General features: G+C 40.4%; 1 protein-coding gene across 1 annotated transcript; it reads right to left on the bottom strand.

Annotated features, from left to right (window-relative positions):
* Window positions 1-808: 808 nt before the first annotated feature.
* baz1a (bromodomain adjacent to zinc finger domain, 1A) lies at window positions 809-25,479 on the bottom strand. The gene is made up of 30 exons (XM_055057238.1): window positions 25,330-25,479; window positions 24,859-24,991; window positions 22,782-23,060; window positions 21,782-21,943; window positions 19,865-19,963; window positions 19,024-19,111; window positions 18,829-18,939; window positions 17,921-18,157; window positions 17,744-17,839; window positions 16,963-17,101; window positions 16,499-16,630; window positions 14,621-14,941; window positions 14,068-14,233; window positions 13,786-13,878; window positions 13,358-13,428; window positions 13,071-13,183; window positions 12,284-12,519; window positions 11,971-12,200; window positions 11,617-11,735; window positions 11,380-11,534; window positions 11,140-11,285; window positions 10,268-10,339; window positions 9,566-9,651; window positions 9,305-9,469; window positions 8,999-9,213; window positions 8,743-8,925; window positions 8,469-8,647; window positions 7,149-7,336; window positions 5,767-5,854; window positions 809-3,176 (listed from the first exon to the last, which is right to left on the bottom strand). The coding sequence occupies exons 1-30, from the start codon at window positions 25,427-25,429 to the stop codon at window positions 3,001-3,003; spliced, it is 4,578 nt and encodes a 1,525-aa protein (XP_054913213.1). The 5' UTR covers window positions 25,430-25,479; the 3' UTR covers window positions 809-3,000.
* Window positions 25,480-25,701: the final 222 nt, after the last annotated feature.

The raw sequence follows: 25,701 nt of genomic DNA, 5'->3' as shown, positions 1-25,701 counted from the left end.
TAAAGAATAAATAGAGGTGTTGCATAATTACATATGCAGCTAAGCATATGGCTATCAGATTTAATTCAAGTTTAAACAGTGGGGAAGATGACTGCCTTTGTGGCATAAATAAAACCAGTGGATTATAGAGTTCTGTTTAAAATCTTTTTGAACTCAGTATTAAATTGTGATACTTTTAGTAAATGGCATCCTGTAGGAATCTCCTGTCCATTGGAGATTTACAAAGTAATAAGAAAGAACACTTTCTATCCATCTTGGGGTCTAAAATGATTTAAATCCAACCTCAAGAGAACAAAACCATACAGCAAACCAACAGCTCAATATTATTTCTAAGTTATTGCTATGCCAAGAGGTAAAATTTTTTAGGGTTTAAAAAAAAAAATTAAGAAACCAATATCAAGGCAATAGTTTGGTTTTCCATATATATATATTTTTTTTACAATTCTTCAAAAATACTCCATTGAGGACTGCACACAAATTTCCTATGAAACTGAGATCTGGGTTTTGTGATGGTCACTCCAAAAGATTAACTTTGTTTTCTTATCTGCTTAAAAGACCAATTTATGTCCAAGCTACAACTTTCCACCTTAGAAATTCTGATACTGCTTCAATATCTTTGCATAATCTTTCCTTATGATGCATGTATTTGATATATAAGCCATATTTGATATATACATATATATAGCATTTTAATAACAACTGAAGGTAATATTTACTTGATTATGCTACAAAACAGCACTGTGTGTCTGGAAAATACATAGTACTGCTCAACAAAGACTTATAAACATTGAGCGTTCAGGAGCAGCAGTTTCAGTAAAAACTCACTTTATTTTTTTACATCAGAACAACATCAGAAGTTGAGGGCAACTAGCAGTCATAAATAGCAGACGTAACAGAAGTGAAATGAATGCTTCAACTAAATAAATACAGAGCAGTGAAAGACGGCTGCAGTAGCTCCAGTGTAGTGTCCACAGCTGACACACCACCATCAGCATCAAAGAGTGGGAATGTAAAGGTAGCAGAACATCAAAAACAGGAAATGGTGCAGTAGTAAAAAAAACTAAAAAAAATCTACTAAAACTACAAGCCCACTGCAGCAGCTGGAGGTCTTAAAGGAACAATTCACAATTTTAGAACGAAATTGCCTTCTCTCTCAGCAAGAGACACTCAAATTTTATAAAGGAATGTGAATAACAAAAATTTTAAATGTGTGAAGATGGAAATCAACAGGCATGTTTTTGAGACCTATATATCTGCGGAAATGAAAGTCATCAGCAGAACCGCTCTTCTTCCAGATTTTGTTTTCTGCCTACAAGGTCAGCTTGGTGTTCCTCTCAACTCTCAAACTTAAGTCTTTCATTTTATTTCAAAGCAGCACCATTACTGCAGACAGCTTGTGACTGCAGAGTGGCACAGGCGTCCACTCATATCTTATAGTTGCATACAGTGTTAAAACAAAGAGTCTAACTTATAAGAAGACTTCAGACTGCTAAACATCCCAGTTCCATGTGAAACTCTGAGCCAATAACAGAACACCAATCCCTGAGAGGCGGGGTCAGCTGCCAGGAACTCAGTCCATGTCCAACCTTTCCAGAAGGACAGACGTTTTCCTGACTGTCAGACACTCCTCTCTTAAAACTAAAAAGTGAATTGTGGTTTCTTCACTTTAAAAATCAGTAGTTGTTTATGGTTGACATTACTATTTTTAAATGTCTAGTATAATTGACTTTTTCAATGTCAAACAGGAAAAAAAACTTTTAAGTCTGAATGTTTAAAAGGATCTGCATGTTAATACCCCATAAAAAACAAAAAAACTGTTAAGTCTAACAGCCAAATCAAAATGTTTCACAAACACAATGTCTTTAAAATGTATGACATTTATTAATTTATTAGTAATTTTTTATTTATTTGCAAAAAAAAAAAAAAAAAGATTTAGGATCTGATCTTTAAGGCATTTTAACAGACATCTTTCCATAATGTATGGCTTTCATTTTAATTTTCTTTATGTACACTTGAAAATGCTACATTGCTGCCAAAAAAAAAAAAAAAAAAAACTGATTAAAGTATGAAAAAAAAAAACTTTTTTTTTACACTGCAAACTGGCTTTGAATATATATATATAGTGGTTTTCAATAGCTGACCTCAGAGCATCGAGGAAACCATGATAATATATGATCATGGTTCTGTATGCTGGGAGAGAAGAACACAAATGACAGAAAAAAATACTGTCAGATTTTTTTTGTTCTTTAGTACTAAATATTTCCACAATTCCTTTTTTGTGGTTGTAAGACTGTCCACTCATTTTTTGTTTAACAGTGACTATTTAATGAAGTATGAAAGAATTGTTTCAATGCAAACTATGCCATCTCTCATTCCCAATTAGGCCAGTTCCCACCTATGTACATTTGATCATATTGATTTTGGCAGCACCAGACTTCCACATACTTGAATGCTGCGCACCAGTGGCAAACAAGTTTTCATTTACAACTAAGATTCTGTCCCTGAGCAAAACATAAGAAACCTCGTCCGAGTCTTACCGGTCAGTGCAAATGTTCCTCAGTGGTTTTTGCTTTTCAAAAGGTGGGGAACTAGCAGGGACTCTACTGGCTCTAATGTCCTACAGCACCAAGTCTGTGTGTTCAACACGTCTCCTGAAACAGTCAGAGAAATTCTCCGCAGACCGAACTGCCTCAGGAAGGAACCCACAGCTTTTCTACTACGTTGTCGTCTCACACCAGTCGAAAAGAAGTAACACCCCAGGTGAGCCAACCTAACCGGGGATAAACTCTGAGATAACTACACCTTTGTGGAACATCTGCTCATCAACTTTTAAATTTGCACCGTTTTGAATGCCTTCTTTCATTTATTTCAACTCTTACAGCCTCTTGGCTGCATCCACCAGCTGATTTAGAATAATCTGGAAACAACATCAGTACTTTGTGAGAGTCAGTTTGCACATGTGGGGCCCCGGAGTCAGCAGCAGGACATACGGTGGCGAGGTCACTGTCGGGAGCGTTTGGCAGGTGGAGCGGCGCATCGCTCTCTGAGGCCCAGGCGGTTGAGCTCAGAGTGAAAAAACTGCTGCAGGCGCACGCCGGCCTTCGCCTCGTTAGTGTGGCGAGGATTGTACTGAAGACAGTTGGAGAACATCAACTCCACGTCGGAGATGTAGTCGCCTGCAGACACCCAGAGGGAAAAGGCTTGATAATCATCAGAACGCATTCACACTCAGAATTTACTTTGTTCACTTCAATAACAAATGCAGATCTAGGGATAATAAACACTATGGCTGGATTAATTAATCAATTTGAGTCTTTTATTATGATATGTCTTTTCCTGATCCTTAATGCCTTGTGACATCTCATGAGTATCATAACAAAACATGGCAGCAGCATTGAATGTTAGGGTGAACTGACCGATCACCGATCATTAAAATGCATCCACTCATCTCGGGCATCAACAACATTAATTTGGGAATTTTATAATGTTTTTCAATCATTTTTTAAACAATAACAAACATGTTCAATAAACTTAAAAAAAAAGTCATTTGAATGTTCAACAGGGAGGAGTTCAAGGCCAATCCAGAACTTTAATGTCAGTTCTATCCATTCCAAAACTCGACTGAATGTGTTTGGAATAACCATCTAGTTGGAAAATCCTATATTTCCTCATCTGATACCTTCAACGACAGAAAAACAGAAGTATTCACACCAAAAGTGAAACCTTCAGACACGTCTGATATTTGGAGAAAACACTGCCTAATGGAGAAACCATTCAGAAAAACAAGAGACAAAGACTGGACTGTTTGATCATGACAAAAACAATGTTGACGTTTCGATATTAGGAGTGCTGTTATTGTCAGCATGATGCTAATAGTCTGTTTCACTGTTAGTAGTACAGCAGACAGTGAAGGAAACCATGAAAGCAGCGTCATTCTTTAGTTTTTCCTCTTAGCAGGGAAATTGTTGAAATCAAGTAAGAAAGGGGAATTACTGTTTTATCTATCATCACATTCAATGGTCAGCCACACACACAGACAGAGAAGGGTGATACAGAGAGCTAAATTAATCAGCCAAATGTTTTTGGCAGAGGAAGGAAGCCAGAGTACCCAGAGAAAATCTAGGTGTGTACAGGGAGCTCATGGTAACTCCGAGTCAATCAAAGCCACCTCTAGGTGCGAGGCACCACTGCTAACTCTAAACAGTTTTCACCACCATGAAAGAAATCTCAATTGGAAAGATCAAATTTGAACAGTAACCATATGGTTTGAATAGTTTTTTCTTTTATTTTGAAGCTGGTTCCAGCTGGAACGTTCATTGCTGTATAATCTGTTAATATAAAAGTCTTTTATAAAGTTTTAAATGATCTGTTGTCACTAAAACAAAGATAACCAGAGAAGTAAGAATTGCAGGTAAGACAGTTGGAGCCTGCTGAGCAACCATGTGATTAATATCTAATACGGCTGCATGAATACAGGACCTACGAAGATTGCCAATAGAAACCATTTATTAGCATTTCTCTTTGTTTTAAACCAAACACACACACACACACACACACACACACACACACACACACACACACACACACACACACACACACACACACACACACACACACACACACACACACACACACACACACACAGTTTTAACACTTCACTCTGTCATAGTGAGTACACTTTCTCTGAGTGCCTGTTTTTACAGTAGGGGTGGCTATATAAAACATAGGTAAGAAATAGTTCTTATTATCACTTTTATCATTATTACAACAGTACCACAAAACATTGTGATAAAACTTTAAATCTGTATTGCCCACCCCTTGTTTACAGCATTTAGGAATGTTCTAAACAGAAATAGCATGTGCGATTCATGACAATGCTGGACAGCATTAAGAAATGTCTGATTTTCCAAGGAAAATATTAGTAGTCACATTATGAGTATCTCCAACTGATTTCTGACCATGCAGCCAGCAGAGCCTCATGTGTAAGACTGATTTACATTTATTTGAATGTGTAAATGTTGGCCTCCACTCACACCCAGTAAATGGTGTGAAGTCTCCTGTTAGGCTCACCTGAATATGACTGAGTACTACACACTGAGTTTTCTCAGTACCAGTGATGTTAACCTTTATATTGATGACATTTAAGATGAAGTTATTAAGTTCAGTGTAGAGCAACCTAACTTCTTTCTTGGTGTTGAAATAACTGACAGTTTGCTCATCTAACTGGATAAAGTTCTGGATTGAAGTTCAGTGATTAGTTTATATACTGAATATTCTACCAGACGCATTACCTATCGATATTAATCGTGTGTCTACCGTGATATATATTATTGATTTATTGTCCAGCCTTACATATAAAGTCAAAAAAGTAAACTTAATTCTTTTGATGTGCTCTGAATATATTCAGAGCTTGCTAAATTGTTTAGTTAGAACTTAATAAAGGTACTTCAATGTGCTGTAATCAGCAGCTGGTCCTACCTACTTTTGAGAAGCAGCAGGAAAATAAGGACATGATCCCCATGCAAAGTGAAACCATATATTAACATAGAATGGAAAACTGCCATTAGATGAGTCTGTGCTATTTCTATTGGCTGGCAAAGTTTAGAAGGAATAACCTTTGGTCTGTCTGAGTAAGACAAACAGCATTATGTCATTGTGTACAGCAGTGACGTCACTTTGGTTTTTAATCACAAAGCAAAACTATTTCTGAACTGACTGCAAGCCAAGAAGATTCAAGCTCTAATGAGCCACAGATTTGTTCCTCACCTGCTGTCTGATATTCACAGTTGTTGACCTTCTCTCTGATGATGCTCAGAGCGATGGGTTTTGAAATGATATCATAGTAGTCGGGAACCTGGAATCACACAAACATGGAGGAAACTTAGAACCACTACAGCTGTTATTTTATCAGTCCACATCAAAGTTCTCACTTCTCACTAGAAAATAGTCAATGCTGGAGAAACTGTGGTGTCAGAATGCCCGTTAATGTTAGATTTTTTGGGAATGACATAATCTCCAAAAATAATGGGTTGATATAAACAATGAAATTAACTATATCTTTCACATCTATATTCCGACAAATTTCAAAAACTGTTTGTGGGCTGCAAAAGCCTGTGTTTATATGGCACCAATATGTTGATTTTCATGTTCAGAGGTTTTTTGCACAGATGATTTTTTTCCCTTCGTCTACCTTAATGTTTTTCTCGTCTAACGAAAACGCAGTGCCTTCCAGGATTGCAGTTTCAGACACCAATCTACCTATGTCCTATGTTTGTTTTCTGTTCTTTAAATAGGCTGTGCTGAAATGTCAATTTCCTTCCTGGGGATTAATGAAATGTATACATTCTTCCATTAATTTATTCATTCAATAAGTTGCTATAAGTGGGATACACTGACAGCAACTGAAAAAAATACAAAGAACTGGATAGTACAGAGAGAACCAACTGCACAAGTATTGGCTCAGGTACTAACAGATATTTACAATATGGGAAAAGTAACCTTCACTGTCAATTTAAAGAAACTTATCTTTCAAACATTGGAATAAATGGGAAAAATATATTAAAGATATCATAAATGATTTAGAATGCTTATGAGTAATGAGTAATAACATTTTGAAAGGATGCCACTTTACTTAAAGCTGCAGTATATAAAAAAATATTGTTTGAACCTGTAACTATGTCATGACAGTATGTTATGAGACAGATCATTTGGAAAAATCTACTCCTTTTCCCAGGGCTATCTAGCAACAACCAATCAGAGCCAGGAGGAAGGTCACTCACTCCTCTATGTGGCACTGCTCAATGCCCTTTTCTTTCTCCTGCGCTACACATAGCACAGACCCTCATGAATGCTAAGGCTAGTGAGAAACACTCAGAGAAACCTGATGTCTGGGTTTCAGAACTGAACTGCAATAGTGCTGCTCAGCACCAATCAGGATTTCATATTTGTTCAGGAGTGAATGAAGAATCATTTTATTTATAGTTTTCCTCTTATGGCTCAGTGCAGTGCCAGAACCTAACTCCATCCTTCTCAGGAGTTGCTGAGTGAAAGCGGTGGGAGGGTGTGGGGATACATCTGTGGCCGAATGCCTCTTTATCTGCCTCCATACCCAGCCAGTTAAAAATCCTCTATAGTAAAGGATTGTATACCTGAGTCTTGGACACCAGCTTCATGAAAGGCCAGCTGTCTTCATGCCTGACCAGCTCCACAGTCAGCTGCTCACAGGCTGACAGCTCGTGGACACCCTGATTCCTCCCAGAGGTCCGTCGCCTGGAGGACAAAGATGTTGCTGGGAGAACTGGGAGGACGGTTTTTGATGGTTTGGGAGGTGTAGCTTCTGTGGGAGGAAACGGGGACATAACATTTCAGAAGGATTAGCTGCATGGATTATATGATTATGTGTTGCAGTGACATGGAGGCCGCTTGTCGTTTTGTAACAGGAAATCTCAAGAACACAGTTTGATCTTGGAGCCCATTTTTGGTTTAACCGGAAATGTAGGCACATGCTCGTAAAAGTCTCTCAGTGTGTGTGTGTGTGTGTGAGACTTGGGTCCTTAGTCACAGCTCAGAAATGTGTTTCTAAGTGATAGACAATGCTGTGGAACGTCCAGGGTTCCTGTCCAGTTCTCATAACAAACTTAAATTACTTCATCAAATGCTAATTTCTTAAGTTCTTAGTAAGTTCAGAAGAGTATACCATTAATTTATGATAATCAGGAAAGAAATTTAATTCCAGACTTTCCTTGAAAAGATTTAAAAGTTGCAGACAGGAAGGAAGTGGTGCACCAATAACCACAACATCCTCAGCAGACTGCAGACATCCTACTTAAAAGGGGCAGTGCTATGTATTTTACAGGCACACATTGCCGTTCTATAGCACAATCAGGTAACCATGTTAACTTCAGTTATCAGAAAATGTTATTTATATAAAATATGAGTTAAATTAAATAGGACTTTGTAATTTAACGCCTCCTTCTGAAACTCCGTCTTCAGAAAGTCATCACAACATGGCTCCTCTATTAACCCTTTATCAATGTTTTTACCAGCACTGCTTTGAGAAGTAGCTCTTATAATGAGCTAATGTGCAGTTCCACCAGGTGTTTGGTAATCGCAGCTGGCTAGTCTGAAGGAGCTGAGTGGGGGAGGGCTGCTCTGTGAGGCAGAAGCTCAGAAACTTGGAAACTGCAGCTCTAAGGAGAAGCTGCGCCTCGAAGGTGGAGCTAAGTCCACTCAGACGTTTTGCACAGCTGAACGATTGACATGGGGAATTCAAGGATTTCTCAAACATGCATTAAAATTATTATTATTATTTTTAAATCAAGAAAACACTCCTGGCATATTTTTGATGAGGGAATAACATGACATAATGCAAAGCTCAAAGAAAGCTGTTTTTTCTTTTTTTTACTTTCCTGGTTCCATGCCTTATGGCTGCTGGTGTTTACGTGTGGTGAGGTCATCTGTTTCTCTACCTGCTGAGGGCTTCTTGCTGACTTCCCTCTGACCAGGTGAGGTTTTCATGTTGCTCTTTGGGGCAGGAATCTCGTTACTCAGGCGGGTGCTGGCACGCTGTCCTGAGCGAGACGGCGCTCTATCGCTCGGTGTCGTGTTTGCTTTGGACGAGGATGCTGCAGCTTTCTTCGCTGAGGTTCTGTTTGGGAACAGATGTTACTGAGCGAAAAACTACTGTAAACAAGAGTCTGCATTTTTTCAAAAATAAAACAACAACAAAAAAACAATACACACTTGGAGGCTGAAGAGTTTTTCCCTGATGAAGTAGTGCTGCTCTTGGGTGGAGCTTGTTGGCCTTTGGGCGTGGCGGTTTGACCTTTGGGCATGGCGGTTTGACCTTTGGGCGTGGTTTGTTGTGTTTTGGGCGTGGTTTGTTGTGGTTTGCCTTTTGGAGGAGCAGCCTGGCTCTTTTTGGCACTGCAGAGTGGAAAGAGTTAATTTAGGTTGACTACTCTAAAAACTGAACAAACGTGAACCGTTCCATGCTCACCTCACAGCTGCCTCCTCCACCTCCTCTTCATCTTCCTCATCATCATCATCTTCCTCTTCTGACTCTTCTTCCTCTTCTGAGTCATCTTCTTCCCCATTCTCTTCATCCTCTTCCTCCTCCTCCTCGTCTACGGAGGAGCGCTGTCTGGACGGAAGGCGGCTGGATCTCTGTTTGGGTCGGCAGTCTGGACAGAACCAGCTGCCCTCTGGAACATGCTGAAGGAGAGTTGGATCATTTTCCCTCATTACTCAATAAATATGTTTGGTGGAAGGACAGCTACGTCAGTCATGGATGACGGTGGCTTGCCTTGAGGCGGGGCCTCAGACAGTGGGTGTGGTGTCCTCGGTCACAGCCGTCACACAGCAGCATGCTGTCTGCGTCTCCTTTGCGTCTGCAGACGCGACAGCGGGCGTTGAGTACTGAGCGGGACCAGAGGACGCTGCGCTCCAGACTGGACAGGTGAACAAACACCTGAATGGATTTGACACAAAGTACAGCACTGTGTTCACACAACCAGCCTGGATGTCTAGATGTTGGCAACGAAGACATTGAGTTAGAGAAAGTGACCTGAGACGAGCTTGAACAGGCATGTAGTGACTCCCTCCATCTGTCCAGCACCGTCCTACTGACCCGACCGCCGTCACTGCTGCCATCTAGCAAAGAAACAAGAGGCAGTAGTAGCATCTTACTTGGAAGTAGCTGTAAAGAAACAGACCTCTGTTCAGTTGTCTAGAGTTCTTTTTTCAGATGAAGGTAAAGTTTGCATTTAATTGGAAATCAAGGTGCTAGAGTCGGGAGGAAGAGAAGAAAGGGACAAAATCCATGTTGCTTTAAAACTCTGTTATGATGACACTGATGTCTTCATGGACTAACATGGAAGCAGTTTGAGGAGGACAGTTAATGGGGTTTAGAATCCACAGAGAAGTTTCCACAGTCTATGACGCTTTGGAAGCTGCTTCAATAACTATGGTGCTCCTGGTCCTGATGGGCAAGCAAAGACTCTGACCTTTAACCCCATAGAATATTTGTGAGCTATTGGCAAGAGGATGATGAGATGCACCAGACTCAACAAGGCAGATGACCTGAGGGTAGCTGTCAGAGCATGTAAATCCCATGTGCGATTTACATCCTTTTGCACTGATTTATGCAAAAGGAGCCACAACCAAGTACTGTAAATACTTGGTTGTTCTGTAAATACAAACATAAAATGTTTCTATTTACGGCGTCATTTCTGTTTAAAGTATCCCTTTTAATGAATTGAAGTCCTACCATCGGATGCTTGGTCCTCGTCTTTCTTCTTGTTCTTCTTAACTTTCTGGTCCTTTTTTGAGTCTTCGTCACCTGAAAGGGTGGGATTGACAAACAGTGAAAGCAACACTCAGACGACCACACAGTTTGTTACAGTTAGAGATGCAGAGAGAAATGCAGATGATTGAGACGATTCAAACTGGATCAGCAAAAACAGAGACAGAAAAGACAAGCCACATAACTTGAAGAATTTTGCTGTATAAGCAGTTTTTAACAGAGAGAAAAGTTGCTTCAATAATATTTGGTCAGTTCAACATTTTATTTAAAGGGGCAGCACCATGTGTTTTCCAGGCACATAGTGCCCTTTTATAGCATAATCAAGTAACTATGTTACCTCCGATTATAAAAATGCTACACAACTTAAAAGGAAATTTGACAATGTAATTTAACTTCTTGAAATAAAGCCTGTTGCCTTAAACTCATGCTCTTTCTGAAACTCTGCCTCCAGGAAGTCATCACAACATGGCTCCTCTACAAACTCTTTAGAATAGAATATACTTTATTGATCCCCAAGGGGAAATTGTCTACTTGTTGACAAGCTACTCCACCTGAGGTATTAGAATAATACAAATAAAACCATATGAGACAAAGTTTTTAAAAATTTACATATACTCTTATACCTAAGAGAGACAAATAAATAAATTACAAGCATGCACAATGTTTTTACCAGCATTACTCTGATAAGTAGCTCCTATAATGTGCTCAGCTGATACACAGAGCTACCAGATGTTTGCCAAGGAGTTGAGTTGCAGAGATGTGGGGGAGGGCTGCTTTTTGTGTTTGGAAACTGCAGAAGTCAGCATATGACCACCGAACAAGGCTTGCAGACTCACCCAGTGGAGGTTTGAGGAAGCGTCTCTCGATCCCTTGTTCAATATGACCAAGGGCCTGAGCCAGAACTCGAATCGAGCTGCTGATCGCCTGAGGAGTCTCATTGCCGCTGGTCCTCCCAGTGGCTTCGGACTTCAGCTCCTGCAGCCTGACACACAGACACACACGCACCTCCCATCAGAAAAACTGAGGTCATTCCATCACATAAGCTTGCAGCAAGCCCTGCTGAGTGCACAGACTACCTGTCACTGCCTCTGTCTCTGGTTTTTATGTGGCCAGAGTCCACCTCCATGGGCTCCACCTGTCCATTTATCACGCCGTTTTCTTTGCCCTCAGACGCAAGAAGATCATAGTTTCCCTCTTCCAGCGCAGAGCGCCACACATGTCTGTCCATCACCTTAGCAACACCAAAACAAAAGCTGATTATGGCATCTTTTAGAGGCTATGGGTCATTTGTCATTGTAAGCAGCTGAGCCTACTTTCAGGGTTCCCAGGGACCCCTGGTGGATACGGTCCTCCAGGTCCAGTAGCAGGTCTCGTAATCTGACCTCCATCCGGGACTCAGCTGATGCAGAGCAGGGTGAGCGCTCCGCTTCACCTGGACAAACAATTTAAGCACTTTGAATTGTATTGTACATGATAGTGCTATACAAATACATTTGTCTTGCCCAAGTCAATTCAACACTGTTTTTCTGTGTCAGACCGGTATCGGCCAATACGACACCTCAGATATTGGTATCGGCAGTGAAAAAGTGGGTCAGTGCTTCTGTAGAGATAACAGTGCTGATTTATATAGCTAGTCTCATCCCATGTGGACAGAGAGGTCGACTCACTGTTGTCCGGCTGTGTGGTGAGGAGTCTGTATTTGCTTTGGTCACAGCTCTGTAGCAGCAGCTGTAGCTTGTCTCTGTCCTGCAGCAGCACCTCCCGCAGGCCGCTCTCTCTGTGACCTCGAGGGTTTAGAGCCTCGATCAGCTGATCCACCTCCTCTATGGAGCTGTAGAAGTACCACTGGTTGGGACGGTTCACTGGTACTCCATGTGTACTGTGGCTGGAACCAGCACTGTCAGGTTATGAAAGCAGAAAATCACAATTAGGAAGCTCTTTAAGCTTTAAGCTCTCAAGAGATCTTTGATGAATACCCACTTTTCTCCAGCTTGTTCGGTCTCAGCTTTTGTGTCCTCCATATTATCTGCAGCATCTTCAGAAGGTTTGGGGCATGGCAGCAGCATGTCCTCCGTCAGGCCAAAGAAGTCCTCCTCCACAAACAGAGCGCAGGCTGAGGGCATGAGCCAGTACCTGCGGAACAGCCGGTCTTTACCCAGAGGAAGCAGGCAGGTGCAGGCAGCCGCCTTCTGGATTCGCTGCAGCAACTCTTGAACCTGCCAAGAAGACACAGACCTCATAAGCACAACTAGCAGACTTTCCATTATATTTGAGCGTAAAAGTTTGTTGACACTTAAATAATGTCGAGAGAACTAAATTTTGCAATTAATTTAAAAATTTAGTTCATGTGAAACTTATTCGCGTATTGTTAGGTCATTAAAAGACACAATAAAATTAAAATCATTAAAATCATTCTGCGCCTTGCACCTCCTACCACTTCCTGTCGTCTTCTTCGTCTTTTCTGCCAGTAACAGCCATTGATCATTAGACTTGTGATGTGAAAAGTGTCTTCATTGCAGTTTTACAAAATGCACTGATTTAGAGGCAGTAGGGAAAAAAATCCCTCAATCTATCAAAAAACATTTAATCACAAAACACAAATCCTCTCAAAATTGCCGTGTTTCCAATAAATGTATTTATTATGTTTTCATAAAGCCCACTTGGCTAAGTTTTAAGGTAATTGGAAACACAGCTAGCGGCAGCCTTCGTCATGTCACTGTGTCATGCTCATCATTTCTCCTTAAAAAAAAAAAAAAGACCATCTGACCTTTTCCTGCTCTTTCTCTAACTCTTCTGGGCTCAGGTTGGAGGAAAGGCTGCAGGGTTTGGAATCAGAATGCATTTGCTCCTGTTGCCCGTCTTTATCTTGGCTCCCTTTACCTGGAGAACAACAGGACAAACTAAATGAAAACATATTTCATCTTGGGACAAATCAAATGATATATTTTCAGTTTAGGTCTATAATTATAGTAATTGTTGTCCTGTTTGCTTGAGCTGAAAACATCTACCAATTCGTGCAGTATGTTGACTCAAGAGATGGGGATCAGATGTTACCTGTCCTGGACGGACCATTTTCTTTAGCGTTCTTATTGCGCTGTTCTCCCTCAGCCTCAGCAGCCGTCTCACTGAGGACAGAGGAAACAGGACTTCAGAATACCACTCACATCCACCGTTAAGAACTTTAATGCTACAAGCCCTTCTCTAGAAGTGATTCAATTCCCAGCCAGCTGAAAGCATTGAGTGTCATTCCCAAAAGCAGTTTTCAGTGTTTACTTTAATATAATCACCAGGAGCAGAAAAAGGTGACATGCTGTATTCTGCGAACGCACCCAGTTTTAAAAACAATTCCATAGAAGCAGACAGAAAATCCACACAAAGTGAAGGGAATGCTTATCCAACAGTAGGACATGAAGCAGCTCTGTGACGATTGTGCAGAGAAGCAAAGCAGCTTCCTCATTCTTGGTGAAGACTTCCTTCCATACCCATTAGCTTGAACTCTTTCCTTCAGTCTCTCCTTTTTCTCCCTCAGTCTCAGCTCCTGCTCCCTCAGCTTTTCCTCTTTACGAACACGAGCCCTAAAAACAAAAATGTCAAGTACATCAGATGGGAAACTTAAAACATAATCAGTAAAAAACATAAAACATCAATGTACCCTTTTTTCAAACATTAAACCCAGAGTGAAACGCCTTGATTTAGGACGTTAGCGTTTCAAAGCAGAGGTCAGAGATCAACTGATATATTTTACCAGGTTGTGTGTTCCCTACCTTAGAGCGATCTCCTCCCTCTTTCGACGGTGTTGTTCTGCTCTGATCTCTCTCAGCTCTTGTCTGGCTGCCTTTTGTTCATCCACACAGTCCTCTACCAGATCTCTGCAGGATGCCAAAGTCAACAGCTTCCCCACCAGAGCATGAAGGATCTTCAGTTTTTCCGCTGCAAACAAAAATATAAACCATTTTTCTTTGATTTTTTTTTTTATTTACTTTGAATTACATTTGAATGATCTCTATAAACTGAAGGGTGGGCTGACTACTGCAAGGAACATAAAGGGATGACTATTTTATAAGGAATTGATTACTGCCATTAATAAAAACTGACTTAATATTGACACATATAAACATAGAGGAGAGAGAAACAACTCCTCGTTAACATCAGTGATCATTTGTAACGAGCGTCAGATTTTCAGTGGCAAAGACTTTTCTTTCAGTCTGTTTGTGTTGTAGATTCTATCTGGATGTAAGAGCAAGATCTTTACTGATCTTGCTCCCTGTGAAATCGTCTCGTCTATCCTGCCTAAAGACTTCCTGCCGAGTTACTGACCTGGTGTGAGGTCATATACTGGAGTGCAGGACAACCTCTTCAGCAGCGCTGGGTCAGACAATCGCAGCTCCACACATGGGTCGTCCATGACCGTGAAACCACCTTGTTTCTGGTAGCGGAACTTCGCGTTGCTATGGTTACAATCGGCGCCGGAGGCTAGGATGTAGAGGCGCAGGATTTCGGAGAGCGTGCAGCTGTCCAGGTCCAGCTGTTTGAGCCCTGAGCCCTGATGCAGCTGAGGCCAGGCTGCAGCCAATGAGGCGACAGCAGTCAGAGCCGACTGAGTGGGATCAGAGTCGTCATCCAAAGCCTCCCACAGGTCTGCAGGGAGGAGGTAGAGAAACATCAGGGGCTGATTTTTACAAAAAAATATTCTAGGGGCGCTGTGGAGGAATTAGGCCATGCCCATCAAATATTGCACTAGATTCCTGTCAAGGGGTGGACAAGGATCGATCTCAGAGAGTTTGGTCCAGCTCAGTCGACACAATCTGTCACTTCGCCATGCCCTCCACTGAAAACTCTTGGAGCTTTAAAGCTTTAAAGTGAGACCAACTTATCTGTCATCTGACACAAGATCATCTTGATTAGGTCAAGAGAGCCAGAGATGGAGCTTTCCAAGTAAAAAAAACAATTCGCATCCTTTTCTGAGAGGCGGGGCTCAGATGATGTCAGACTACAACAACATAGGATCGTCAGGGATCCAACCAGGTTCACTTATACCAAGTTTGGTGCCAAATTATCTTTTTATGCAAAAGTTACAGTGTTTAGTTTTGTTTCGGCGAGTACGCCAAGTTTGCCGCTCTGCCACAAACCCCTGAACATATACAAAAAGTATATTTTTTCAATAACCTTTAAAGCCCCGTGCCTCAACTGCATTCTGACCGAGAATGAAGCCGATAGGTTGAAATCTCTGAGTAGTTTGTTCAAGTTTGACATGAGTAAAAGTGATAAATGGCCAAAGTCTCACCTTCGACCCAAAATGGCCACCTCCCTGTGCACTTTAGGGGGTACCTCCGAGAGACTTTTTCTTGAATCGGGGGGATCTACCTACGTACCAAGTTTCAGATCTCTACGACCTACACTTCCCCTGTCTCATGTCAGCGCGTGCTGTAGGGCAGTTTGGCCACATCCATTTGCGATTCCACCAGAATTTGAAAATTTTCCGCGGGGATCAAGTTTGGTGAGTTTTTGAACATGTCAAAGGCCCCAAACAGCCGCATATCATGGCAGGAAAATAATAATAATAAAAAAGAAATTCCGCAAATTCAATAGGTCTTCGCCAGCGTTTCGCTGCTCGGGTCACGCCCCCATATCAAAATTTACATTCACATGAAAAAGCAGCTGCAAACAAATACACAATTGTACAACCGTGCATCTTTGAAAATCAGTAGTGGAACTTCCTGAACAACCAGCAAGAATGCAGCAAGTGGTTTCTGGATGGTAAATGCACAACAAAACACTTGCAAATACAGTGGAAAAACCAGCTGACCAAATGGACCAGAGCTCAGTCGGGGTTGCTAAGTGACAGACTGGACATCACTGGTGTTGCCAGGTGAGAAACCCCAGCAATATCAGGGCATTCCAGACATTGTGATGTTACATTGTCAAAAAAATTTTAACTGCTTTCTTTACAGACATAAACTATAAATTAAACATTAAATTATTGCCAAAAAACATTTTGGTGGTTGGTTAAAGCATTTGCTTTTTTTTAAAAAAGCAATAGAGATCCAAATGAAAACACAAAAACATGCAAAGGAGACCTATTATGAATTTTGCATAACAGAACCCCTTTAATTTAAACCAAAACACAAGAAAGGATGGCATCAAGAACCGGTACTAATGTAGGAGTCTTAGTGGACTGATCAGTGTGTGTCCCACCCTCAGCCTGATCTTTGGCCACCTCCTCCTTCTCCTCATCCAGAGCTTGAAAAATGGCCGTCAGGAAAAAGAAAAGCAGCTCACACAAAGGACCTTCTGGGTCAGTGCCGACCAGAGCCTCTTCCAGAACCTCTGTGGCAGGACAAAAATCTGCTTAGACAGACCATCTTATCTGGAAATAAAGACTTACAGCTGGGATCAAAACTCCATTTCATGAAAGAAATTATTTTTGTTATTAATGCAAACACTAAAAACCCCATCGGGCAACTCAATACACAGGCAGTATAATGTATAGCAATAGTGAAAAGAAAGTGCACCCTTTAAGGTTTTTACACACAAACAAATTGAAAAAGATGATTGTGAGACTAAAAAATATCATTCCAAAATTTATGAATTCAAACCTCTGGGTTTGAATTCATAAACAGTTCATAAACATTTGCAGAGCAGTACTTACGAATACTCACCCAGAGTAATTCCCTCAGGGAACTCATCTTTCAGGTCAAAGGCCTCACCAAAAGCTCGCAGGAACTCTAGCACCATCAGAGCTTCTCCAAAAAGCTTGGAAGGAAGACGGGTTCTCACTGGCATTGGGCTGGGTAACTCCTGTTAGAACAAACACATATTCTACATTTGTATAAAGGGAATTCAGGAAATTAAGCCTTTCTTCAACTTCCATGTCCCTTACTCACAGGTGAGGATTTGGGTTACAATTTTACTTTTGGTTTTTATTATGTTCGATTATGAGAAAGTGATATGGACTTGAAGTTTCATCATGATATTTTGTGGTACTATTGCGATAGTAAAAGTAATGATATTAACTATTTTTTAAAATTGACTGCATGGCACAGTATTCACTTCTCTTTAAAAAACATTCCAATTTGTAATATGTTTCTTTAGGACAGCAGTTACATACAGTAGCATCATTTGTACCACTAAACTCCACACATAGTTTTAAATTTATTGGTATCTATTTATATTCTCAATGAAAAAACAAAGGAATGCTTTTAACATATTTTGTATCATCAGAGCTGGTCAACATTCAGCAACGGTCTGCCTTCTAATTTATTATTTTCCTTCCGTGCCAGAAATGATTAAGTATTAATACTTCAATTACATTTTCCTTTAAGTTAAGTGAAGAACAACAAAGCATCTGGTTGTTTTTTTTAATTTAAAAGTAGTTCAGTGAGCATGTTGGCTAATATCTGTTGGCCTAACCTCCACTCTGAAGCTGCTGCATTCACTGACCTTTAAGTCTTCACACTCCATGTCCTCTCTGGGTTTGTTCCACAGCTTCAGCCGCTGAGCATATTTTTTTTTTTCTTCCTTCAGCTTCTCCCGCTCCTGTCAATCAGATGGTAAAATTGCGGATCAAAGTTTTCCTCCAAAACTGGAAAAGTGTGTTTGATGTTTCAAGTGACTCACTCTGTCTTTCTCCAGTTTCCTACGCTCCCTCTCTTCTCTCTTCCTCTGCTTCTCCTCCTCAAACTTTTGCCTCTGCTCCTCTCTCAGCCTGTCCTTCCCCTCTCGCTCTCTCCTCCTGGCTTCCTGCACCTCCTCCTTCTCCCTCTTCAGTCGGGCCTTCTCATAGCCTGCAGCAGCCATCTCTCCCCGCCTCTGCAGCAGCATCAGCTTCTCCTCCAGCACATTTATTGATGTTGCCTGGAAAACAAGTTCACTCAATAAGGCCACTTACTGGTAAAGTTCCTGGCAAATTGACTTTTCAGTAACATTGTATTTTATTAAATGGGTGTGTGTGTTGGTCTTTTATTGCATATAATACTGAGCTTTAAGAAATCACATATCTTGAATACTTTTCTTAGATCTCATCACTAGCCTTAATGTTAGCCACCAAAAAATTTGACAAGACTGAATCCCAGCCATAGTAACATGTGCCTAATATAGTTCTGGTAATTAAATGCATTTATGATTTCATAGAAACATTAGCCAATGTTCTGAAGTTCTTGCTGACAGCACACTGACATTATTTGTATATAGAGTAAGATAACAAATGTGATCATGTGACTCAGATTTTAAACCGTTAAAGCTGTCTACTAGTATCTGAGTGAATCAGGGCATGTTAATGCAAACTCCGAACAGGGAAGATTAAACCAAGACTTGATAGCCTCATGTTCAGCATGAACCTAGAAAAAAAATGTCTGAAAATAGATAGTGTTTTATCAAGTAGTAATAACTGCTAAATTAGAAAGACTCGATCAACAAGAAAAGATGGATGTAATATTGTCTTGCCAATGACAATTCCAGATTTCTTTGAGGTCTTATTATTATTAGAAATGAACATTGCCTCTCATCATCCTGCATGGTCTACATACCTGTCCAGGGGAGCCATTAGAATGGAGACTGAAGGGGAAAATGGGGGGATCATCAGGGAAGAACTGAGAGAAGGTCTGTTCAGACAGCCTGTACTTCTTCACTGAAGAAGGCTAAAAAACAAACAGACACCGCTGTGAGTTAACAGGATCTACAGTCATTTGCTGCATAGCAGGTAACACTAATGGCGCTCCTACCTTTAGAACAATGCATCCCCTATGAGGCTCACAATGCTGCTTGAAGAGGAGTTTCAGTCTCTCTCTGGATAGGATCGTTTTTTTTCGACTAAGAAAAACAACAAACAGAGTAACAGCTAGTTTAGAATCAGAATCAGTGGTTTCAAACTCCAGTCCTCCAGAGACGGTCTCCTGCAACCTTCTGTCTGCTTCCAATATCCAATTTCATCTCGTTAGCACAGCTGCACTGTATGCAAGCGAGTCTGCTTAACCACCGCTGCTCAGAACTAATGATGACCTTTAAGGTTTGTGCGAAAAAAATCTCCCAGAGATTAGTTTAAAAATTATTCCAGCAAACTCTGCTCCTCCAGATTAACCAGCTAAACCATAGTAACTCCGAACAGAAACGTGGACAGCTGAACAAAACAGCATCCAAAGAGATTCTTGCAGTTCACTGACATAACATTATGATTCACTAACATTAGTGAATCAACTTTAGCAACTGAAACGACTCAAACTGAAAATGTTCAGTTTGAGTCGTTTCAGTTGCTAAAGTTATCTAAAAACTGATTGCTTGAAGCTAATTCTAAATAGAAGTAAGATTTACAGAATCTTACTTCAAAAAGTCAAAGACAACCCCTTAAGTAAAATAAACAGGTCAAATAAAACTCAGCTACTTAAGAGGGAACTGCCTTTCCTCAGGCATGTTAAGACATTCATGAGGTAGAAGCTGATAGGTGTACATCATGTTTGATTCTTTGTTATGGAACAGGCTGGATTTGGAAATGTGTCCGTTCTGGAATTCTCAGAGTAAACATCTTCAATCAGTTTACAAAAACAAATTATGAGATTAGACTCTTACCTGATTTGACTGGGTTTGACTGTGAAAGGTTCACCATTTTCATCCTTGACAATCCTTACTCTGTAATTAAATGCTGATGGATTCAAGGGCTTCTTTCCACTAAGACACAAAACAAACAGTTTATGAGAAAGGGATGTTTATTGTGTCTACACAATCTGCCTTGTTCCAATGCCATTCTATATTATTTAACCTTTTATGTCCTAATTTTAAAATCTTTGCCTGGATATTTTTGTTTGTTTTAATTGTGTGCAGTTCAGTAAACATATGTTCTTAATTGATTATGCTTCAAAAGCAACTCTAAAAAGGTGGGTTTTAGTCTAGATTTAAAGGACCTCAGTGTTTCAGCTGTTTTGCAGTTTTCTGGAAGTTTGTTCCAGATTTATGGTGCATAGAAGCTGAATGCTGTTTCTCCTCATTTTATTCTGGTTCTGGAGATGTAAACCAGTCCAGAATCAGAAGACTTGAGAGGTCTGGAAGGTTGATACATCTGCAGATCTATAAAGTATTGTGGTGATGAGCCGTTCAGTGATTTATAATCTCACATCAGTGTTTTAAAGTCTATTCTCTGAGTTGCAGGGAGCCAGTGTAGGGACTTTAGAACTGGTGTGATGTGCTCTATCTTCTTGTTTTTAGTGAGAATGTGAGCAGCAGCATTCTGGATCAGCAGCAGCTGTCTGATTGATTTGTTAGGCAGACCTATAAAGACACTGTTGCAGTAACCAAGGCGACAAAAGATAAACTCATGGACGAGTTTCTCTAGATCTCGCTGAGACATTAGTCCAACTTCTGCAGATGATAGAAGGCCGACTTTGTAACTGTCTTTATGTGGGTCTGAAGGTTCAGGTCAGAGTTTAGTTTTGTCTGGCCTGACTGCTGGTTTTTAGCTGTAATAAATGAAGCTGTGACTTCGGATGGTTCCTCTTTAGGTCCAAAGATAATAACTTCAGTTGTGTTTATGTTCAGCTGGAGAAAACTTTGGCACTTTCACATATTTATTTGTTCTAGGCATCTAACTAGTTTCACTCCCTTTATGTTTCTCTGGTCTGGTGTACTGTTTGGCTGTGAGTAGTTCCTGGAGGAGGCCATTGTGTGACATAATGATACCATCACCTCATCGTTCTCCCGCTCCTGCTATTCACTTTTTACTAACACAGAAGGTTAGTAAAAAGTTTTTTTTTGTGTCTCTGCTCTGTCTTCTCACACCTCCAGTCAGCCGTGTTAGATGGCTGCTTATACTGACCCAGGTTCTGGTTAATTGGAGGTTTCTTCCTGTTAAATAGGAGTTTATCATCTCCACTGTCATTACATGCCTTCTCAGTATGCTGTAAAATCAACAACTCCATGCCAGTGGCTGGCTGCTGTTGCCCCCTGCTGGTTCAGGGGGAGTGAATGCTGCAAATCAATGACTGGATGCAATCTGCTGGGTTTACTTAGAAATCTTTCAAACTAATTAAAATAATGAACTATACTTCTTAAACTGTTTAAGTTGGAATGTATGTATAATTAATTGTTTATAAATTGCCTGGAGAGGACATTTGTTGTTAATTTATGTTATATAAATTAACTGCATTGAACTAATTGGCATAAGTACACAAATGTGAGTCGTTTTTTTTTTTGTTTATTACATTTTAGAAGCAGGAAATCTCCACAGCTCCACTACGCAACAGAAGTAACATCAGAAGAGTGACACAGGAAGCACATCATACACAAAGCTCTTACTGCATTGGAAACAAGGCCAACATCCTGTTTTAACTGGATGGAGCCTGAATCTGCCGTCTGCCACATGGTTCTACTGCAGATCTGGATCAAATCCACTAACCCTGTCCTGCCTGTCCAAAACTCCAATAATGCCAGCTCAATTTTTTGCATTCATCCATTTAAGGAATTGTGTTCCAAAGTGGTTTGTGATCTACTAACCCGTTGAGATGTGCTGTGGTGCTTTGGAAGACGTCACTCTCATCGTCACTGTCACTAATCACAATGGTGTCGCTGTCTGCTGCCTTGCTTTGCCGGGTAGTGAGTGGCGCTCCGCTAGCACAAGCGTAAAGTGACAGAACCTGCACGATCTTGCACACACGCCTGAAATACACACAGTATTTGGACTTGAGAAAGCTGAGGATAGTCCAGTAGGACTCACCAACAGATTCTTTTGAAATGTTACGAAAAATCAACAAGTCAGGCATAAACTGAACACTGAAAAATTTCATATGTAAGGTGAGGGGAAATGGTTATTAAGAATGAAAACAAATAACCTGACATAAAATATCCCTATTGAAACTCTTCGATAATTAGCTTCTCCTACAGTGCAGCAGGCAGCTGTAAGCTAAGGTTATGTCAACAGGACTAACAGGAAGAGTGTTCAGAACCGCAACTCAAACCAAAAGTAGAGAAGAACATTGCCTCTAATGATCAAAAGCTTTCCACTGGGCACAAAACTTTTTTCAAATTCCACTGTTTAAAAAAAATAAAAATAAATCACAATTGCAGTGTTTCCATTAAAAAAGAAATTAAATTAAGGTTACATGCGAGTAAGATTGTTTAAAGGTTAACTCATTAAAAAACATGCAGTCCTGTCATCCTAATACCACTTCCTGTCATTTTTACCAGTAGTAATATCCGGGTATTGGTCACATAATGTGAAAAAGAGTTTATATTGAAGTTTTGCGAAATGCTCCACTTCTGAGCGCTGCTCAGAGGCTGCTTCTTCTCCACTGGTTTCTATACGGCTGAAAAACTGTTAAAACTCATCAAGAAACATGAGTTCTTTTTTTCATTGGCATGTTTCCATTAAGCAATTTAATTTTCATAAAACCAATTTGCACAGTTTTATGGTCAGTGGAAACGTAGCTATAGATCTCCTTGATGGTGACTCCCGGAGCCTGAAGATGAGCATTAAAACTAGGTTACTGGTGCGTACCTTGTTCCGTTGCGTCCGCTCACATCCACTATTTCTCCTGGGAAGAAACGATCCTTGACGAAGCCGTAGACGTCCTCGCAAAGCTCCGACAGCCTGCAGTGGCGGCTCAGAGCAGCCAGGTGGAGCATAGGCACCACCAGGGCCTGAGGGAAGCTCTCCAGGCTCTGCTTCGCCCGCCGCTCGCTCTCCACGGCCTCCAGGTAAGTGAGGCCGGCTCGGCCCGTCAGAGCACAGCTCCACACCAAGCTGTTGCAAAGGATGGTCCTCTCAAAGAACTCACTGTGGGAGGGAGGTTCAGAAAAACAGCTGAGTCACATCTTCGCACAAACTTCATGCAGTATGTTGCGATTTTTAGATACAAATAGCACACAGGCTAATGGGAATTATGTCTCAAACAGAGAAATGTTCAGGAGCTTGGTGAGCTGACGATTAAGTCTAATAACTTAGAACTGTAAAACATAGATCTGCAGGCAACACTCTACAACAGCTTGCAGAGTGTTGTAGATCTTGATCTTTTCTCTTTTATGTCAGCTGAGATCTAATAGAAAAAACCAAAACAACTCCTGTCCTTGGCATCATTTTTTCTCCATTGATACCAAGAACATGTATGTAAATATTTGGATGCTGAATGGCTTAAAAAAATATAAATAAGGATCAAATTCGAGCATTTCTGTAGGTAATCTTTATACTTATTCCAAGAAACAATCAAAAACTAGAGCAGAAATTAACCATTGGCCCACTTGTTAAGCTGCCCTTTATTTTAGTCTCATGTATATTTTTGTCACTTGATATTTACGGAAGCTGTCAATAACCATACATTTAACATGTCAATTTCACAATGCACATTTTGAAGATGAATATGACTCATAATTGTGTAATACGACACACACATACACACACACACACACACATACATATATATATATATATATATATATATATATATATATATATATATATATATATATATATATATATATATATATATATGCACATTTGAGAACTACTGTTTCATATAATTCCCCCCCAAAAAATATATATATATATTTTTATTTATTTATTTTTTTTTTGGGGGGAATTATATGAAACAGTAGTTCTCAAATGTGTTATAATCTGTGGCACTTCAGTGAATAATTGACTTTCCCAACCACCATTTTTTTCAGGAATTTTAGACAGTATTACCACACAAGTTTTAGTTCCTTATGTCATGTAAGAGCAAAACAGAAATAAAAATATATATATATCCCCAGAATGTTTACTTAATGATGCAAACTGATTATGCACTGGATTTTAATTCAGATATTGAAGCTTTTAAAATTGTAACTGGAGAAATTAACAGAAAGATCCCTGAGAATCAAACCTGTCAGTAGGAAAGTCATAGGTTTCTCACAAGGATTTTACCCAACATCCAATATGGCTGCCTTGTGACAGTAACAGTTAAAAACTGTTTATTTGCACTTTTAACAAAGTTGATTCTCATTAAATCGTTTCCACAAACTGTACCATAAAGCCTAATCGAATGGAAATGAGCGACAATGTCTGAAAGAACAAAATATATTAAACGATGTGATTATGTTTAATGACAGTAGTGGTTAGCCTGATCACAATTATTAGGAAATCCTACTAGTTCCCGAATTTCATGACTAAATTAAGTTTTGTGTCATTCCTACATCCAACTTCTGACTTCAGAAGTTAACGGGTCACCACATGAGTCAAATATTTCGTATTTATAGGTTTTTGTTTGTTTAAAAAACCTCCGAGAAGATGTGAATGAGTGGACTGTTTATATGGGCTAAACTCTCAAAGCTAAGCTCTGGTAGCTCCCAAGCTAACAGTCACTTTAGCTAGCCAACCGTACACCTGTCCCGCTCCTACTGACCTTTTACTACCCGCTTTAACCCGCTTCCTACTGTCCTTGGAGATCTCGCACCTCGGTAAAAAACTAACCTACATATATCATTTTATTTTAATTTACAATAAAGTTAGCTTTTATGTTTTGTGTGGAAGTTTTTCTCAATGATAGAACATCTCAAACTTACTTTAAGCGGTTTTTTTTAGAGTTAAAGCAGCTACTTACTCATAGGTCCTGAATATTTCATGCGTGATTTTACAGAGAAACACTTCTTCGTCCGGTCGAAGATCAGCCGGAGGTTTCTGTCGGGTAAAGGGCTTTCTGTGGAGTAGCGGCATCTCTTCGCTCCGCTTCCACTCTGAAAGAAAGGGGAGCGAAACCGGGTCACTCGTCTTCACCGAATAAAACACGAAAACTCAAGTCAAACGCCTCAACTAAAAGCCCGGAGCCGAAGCAGAGCCCCGGTTAGAATGTGGCAGGAGCTCGACGGAGTAGCAGGAGTGAGGAGGAGGTGGTGAGCGGGTCTTTTGTTACACGCGCCGATAATCCAGCCCGCATGGAAGTGCTCCTCTTCATTATCTCCCAGCCGACACGCTAAACTCAGAGCCAATTCAGCTCAAAGCTTGCAACTTCAGTCCCCCGACACTCGGTACGCTAAATCAGACAAAGAAACCGATAGAAACGGCCGGTCTTTACCAAGTTGTGAAACGATGAAGCGATAACAGGCGGTCCGAAATGAGGAGGAAGAACTCCGGGCTAAGCCGTCTGACTGGCGGCTTGTTGACGAAGTTTTCATCCACTTCACGGTCAGCTGGGAAATTTCATTACTTCGCCTGCGTTTGTTTCTTGAGTGTGAGAACTGGAATATGACAGTGACCGTGAAGGGTGCATTTTTTAAGAATAAAGTGTTCGGAGGATCTTTTAAACATATTAAAACACCTTTGTTAAAAATGTACACACCCAAAAAATATTTGCACACTTTTATTGACAGGTTATCTTCTTTAGTTAGGTTCAAATTCAGTCATCTCGACGAAGTAACTGAGAGATGGAGGAAAAGAAATAAAGAAA

Source organism: Poeciliopsis prolifica, unplaced genomic scaffold, assembly GCF_027474105.1.
Source record: "Poeciliopsis prolifica strain line A6 unplaced genomic scaffold, Auburn_PproV2 SCAFFOLD047, whole genome shotgun sequence".
Classification (NCBI taxonomy): domain Eukaryota; kingdom Metazoa; phylum Chordata; class Actinopteri; order Cyprinodontiformes; family Poeciliidae; genus Poeciliopsis; species Poeciliopsis prolifica.
This window is presented reverse-complemented; position numbering and strand designations above follow the sequence as displayed.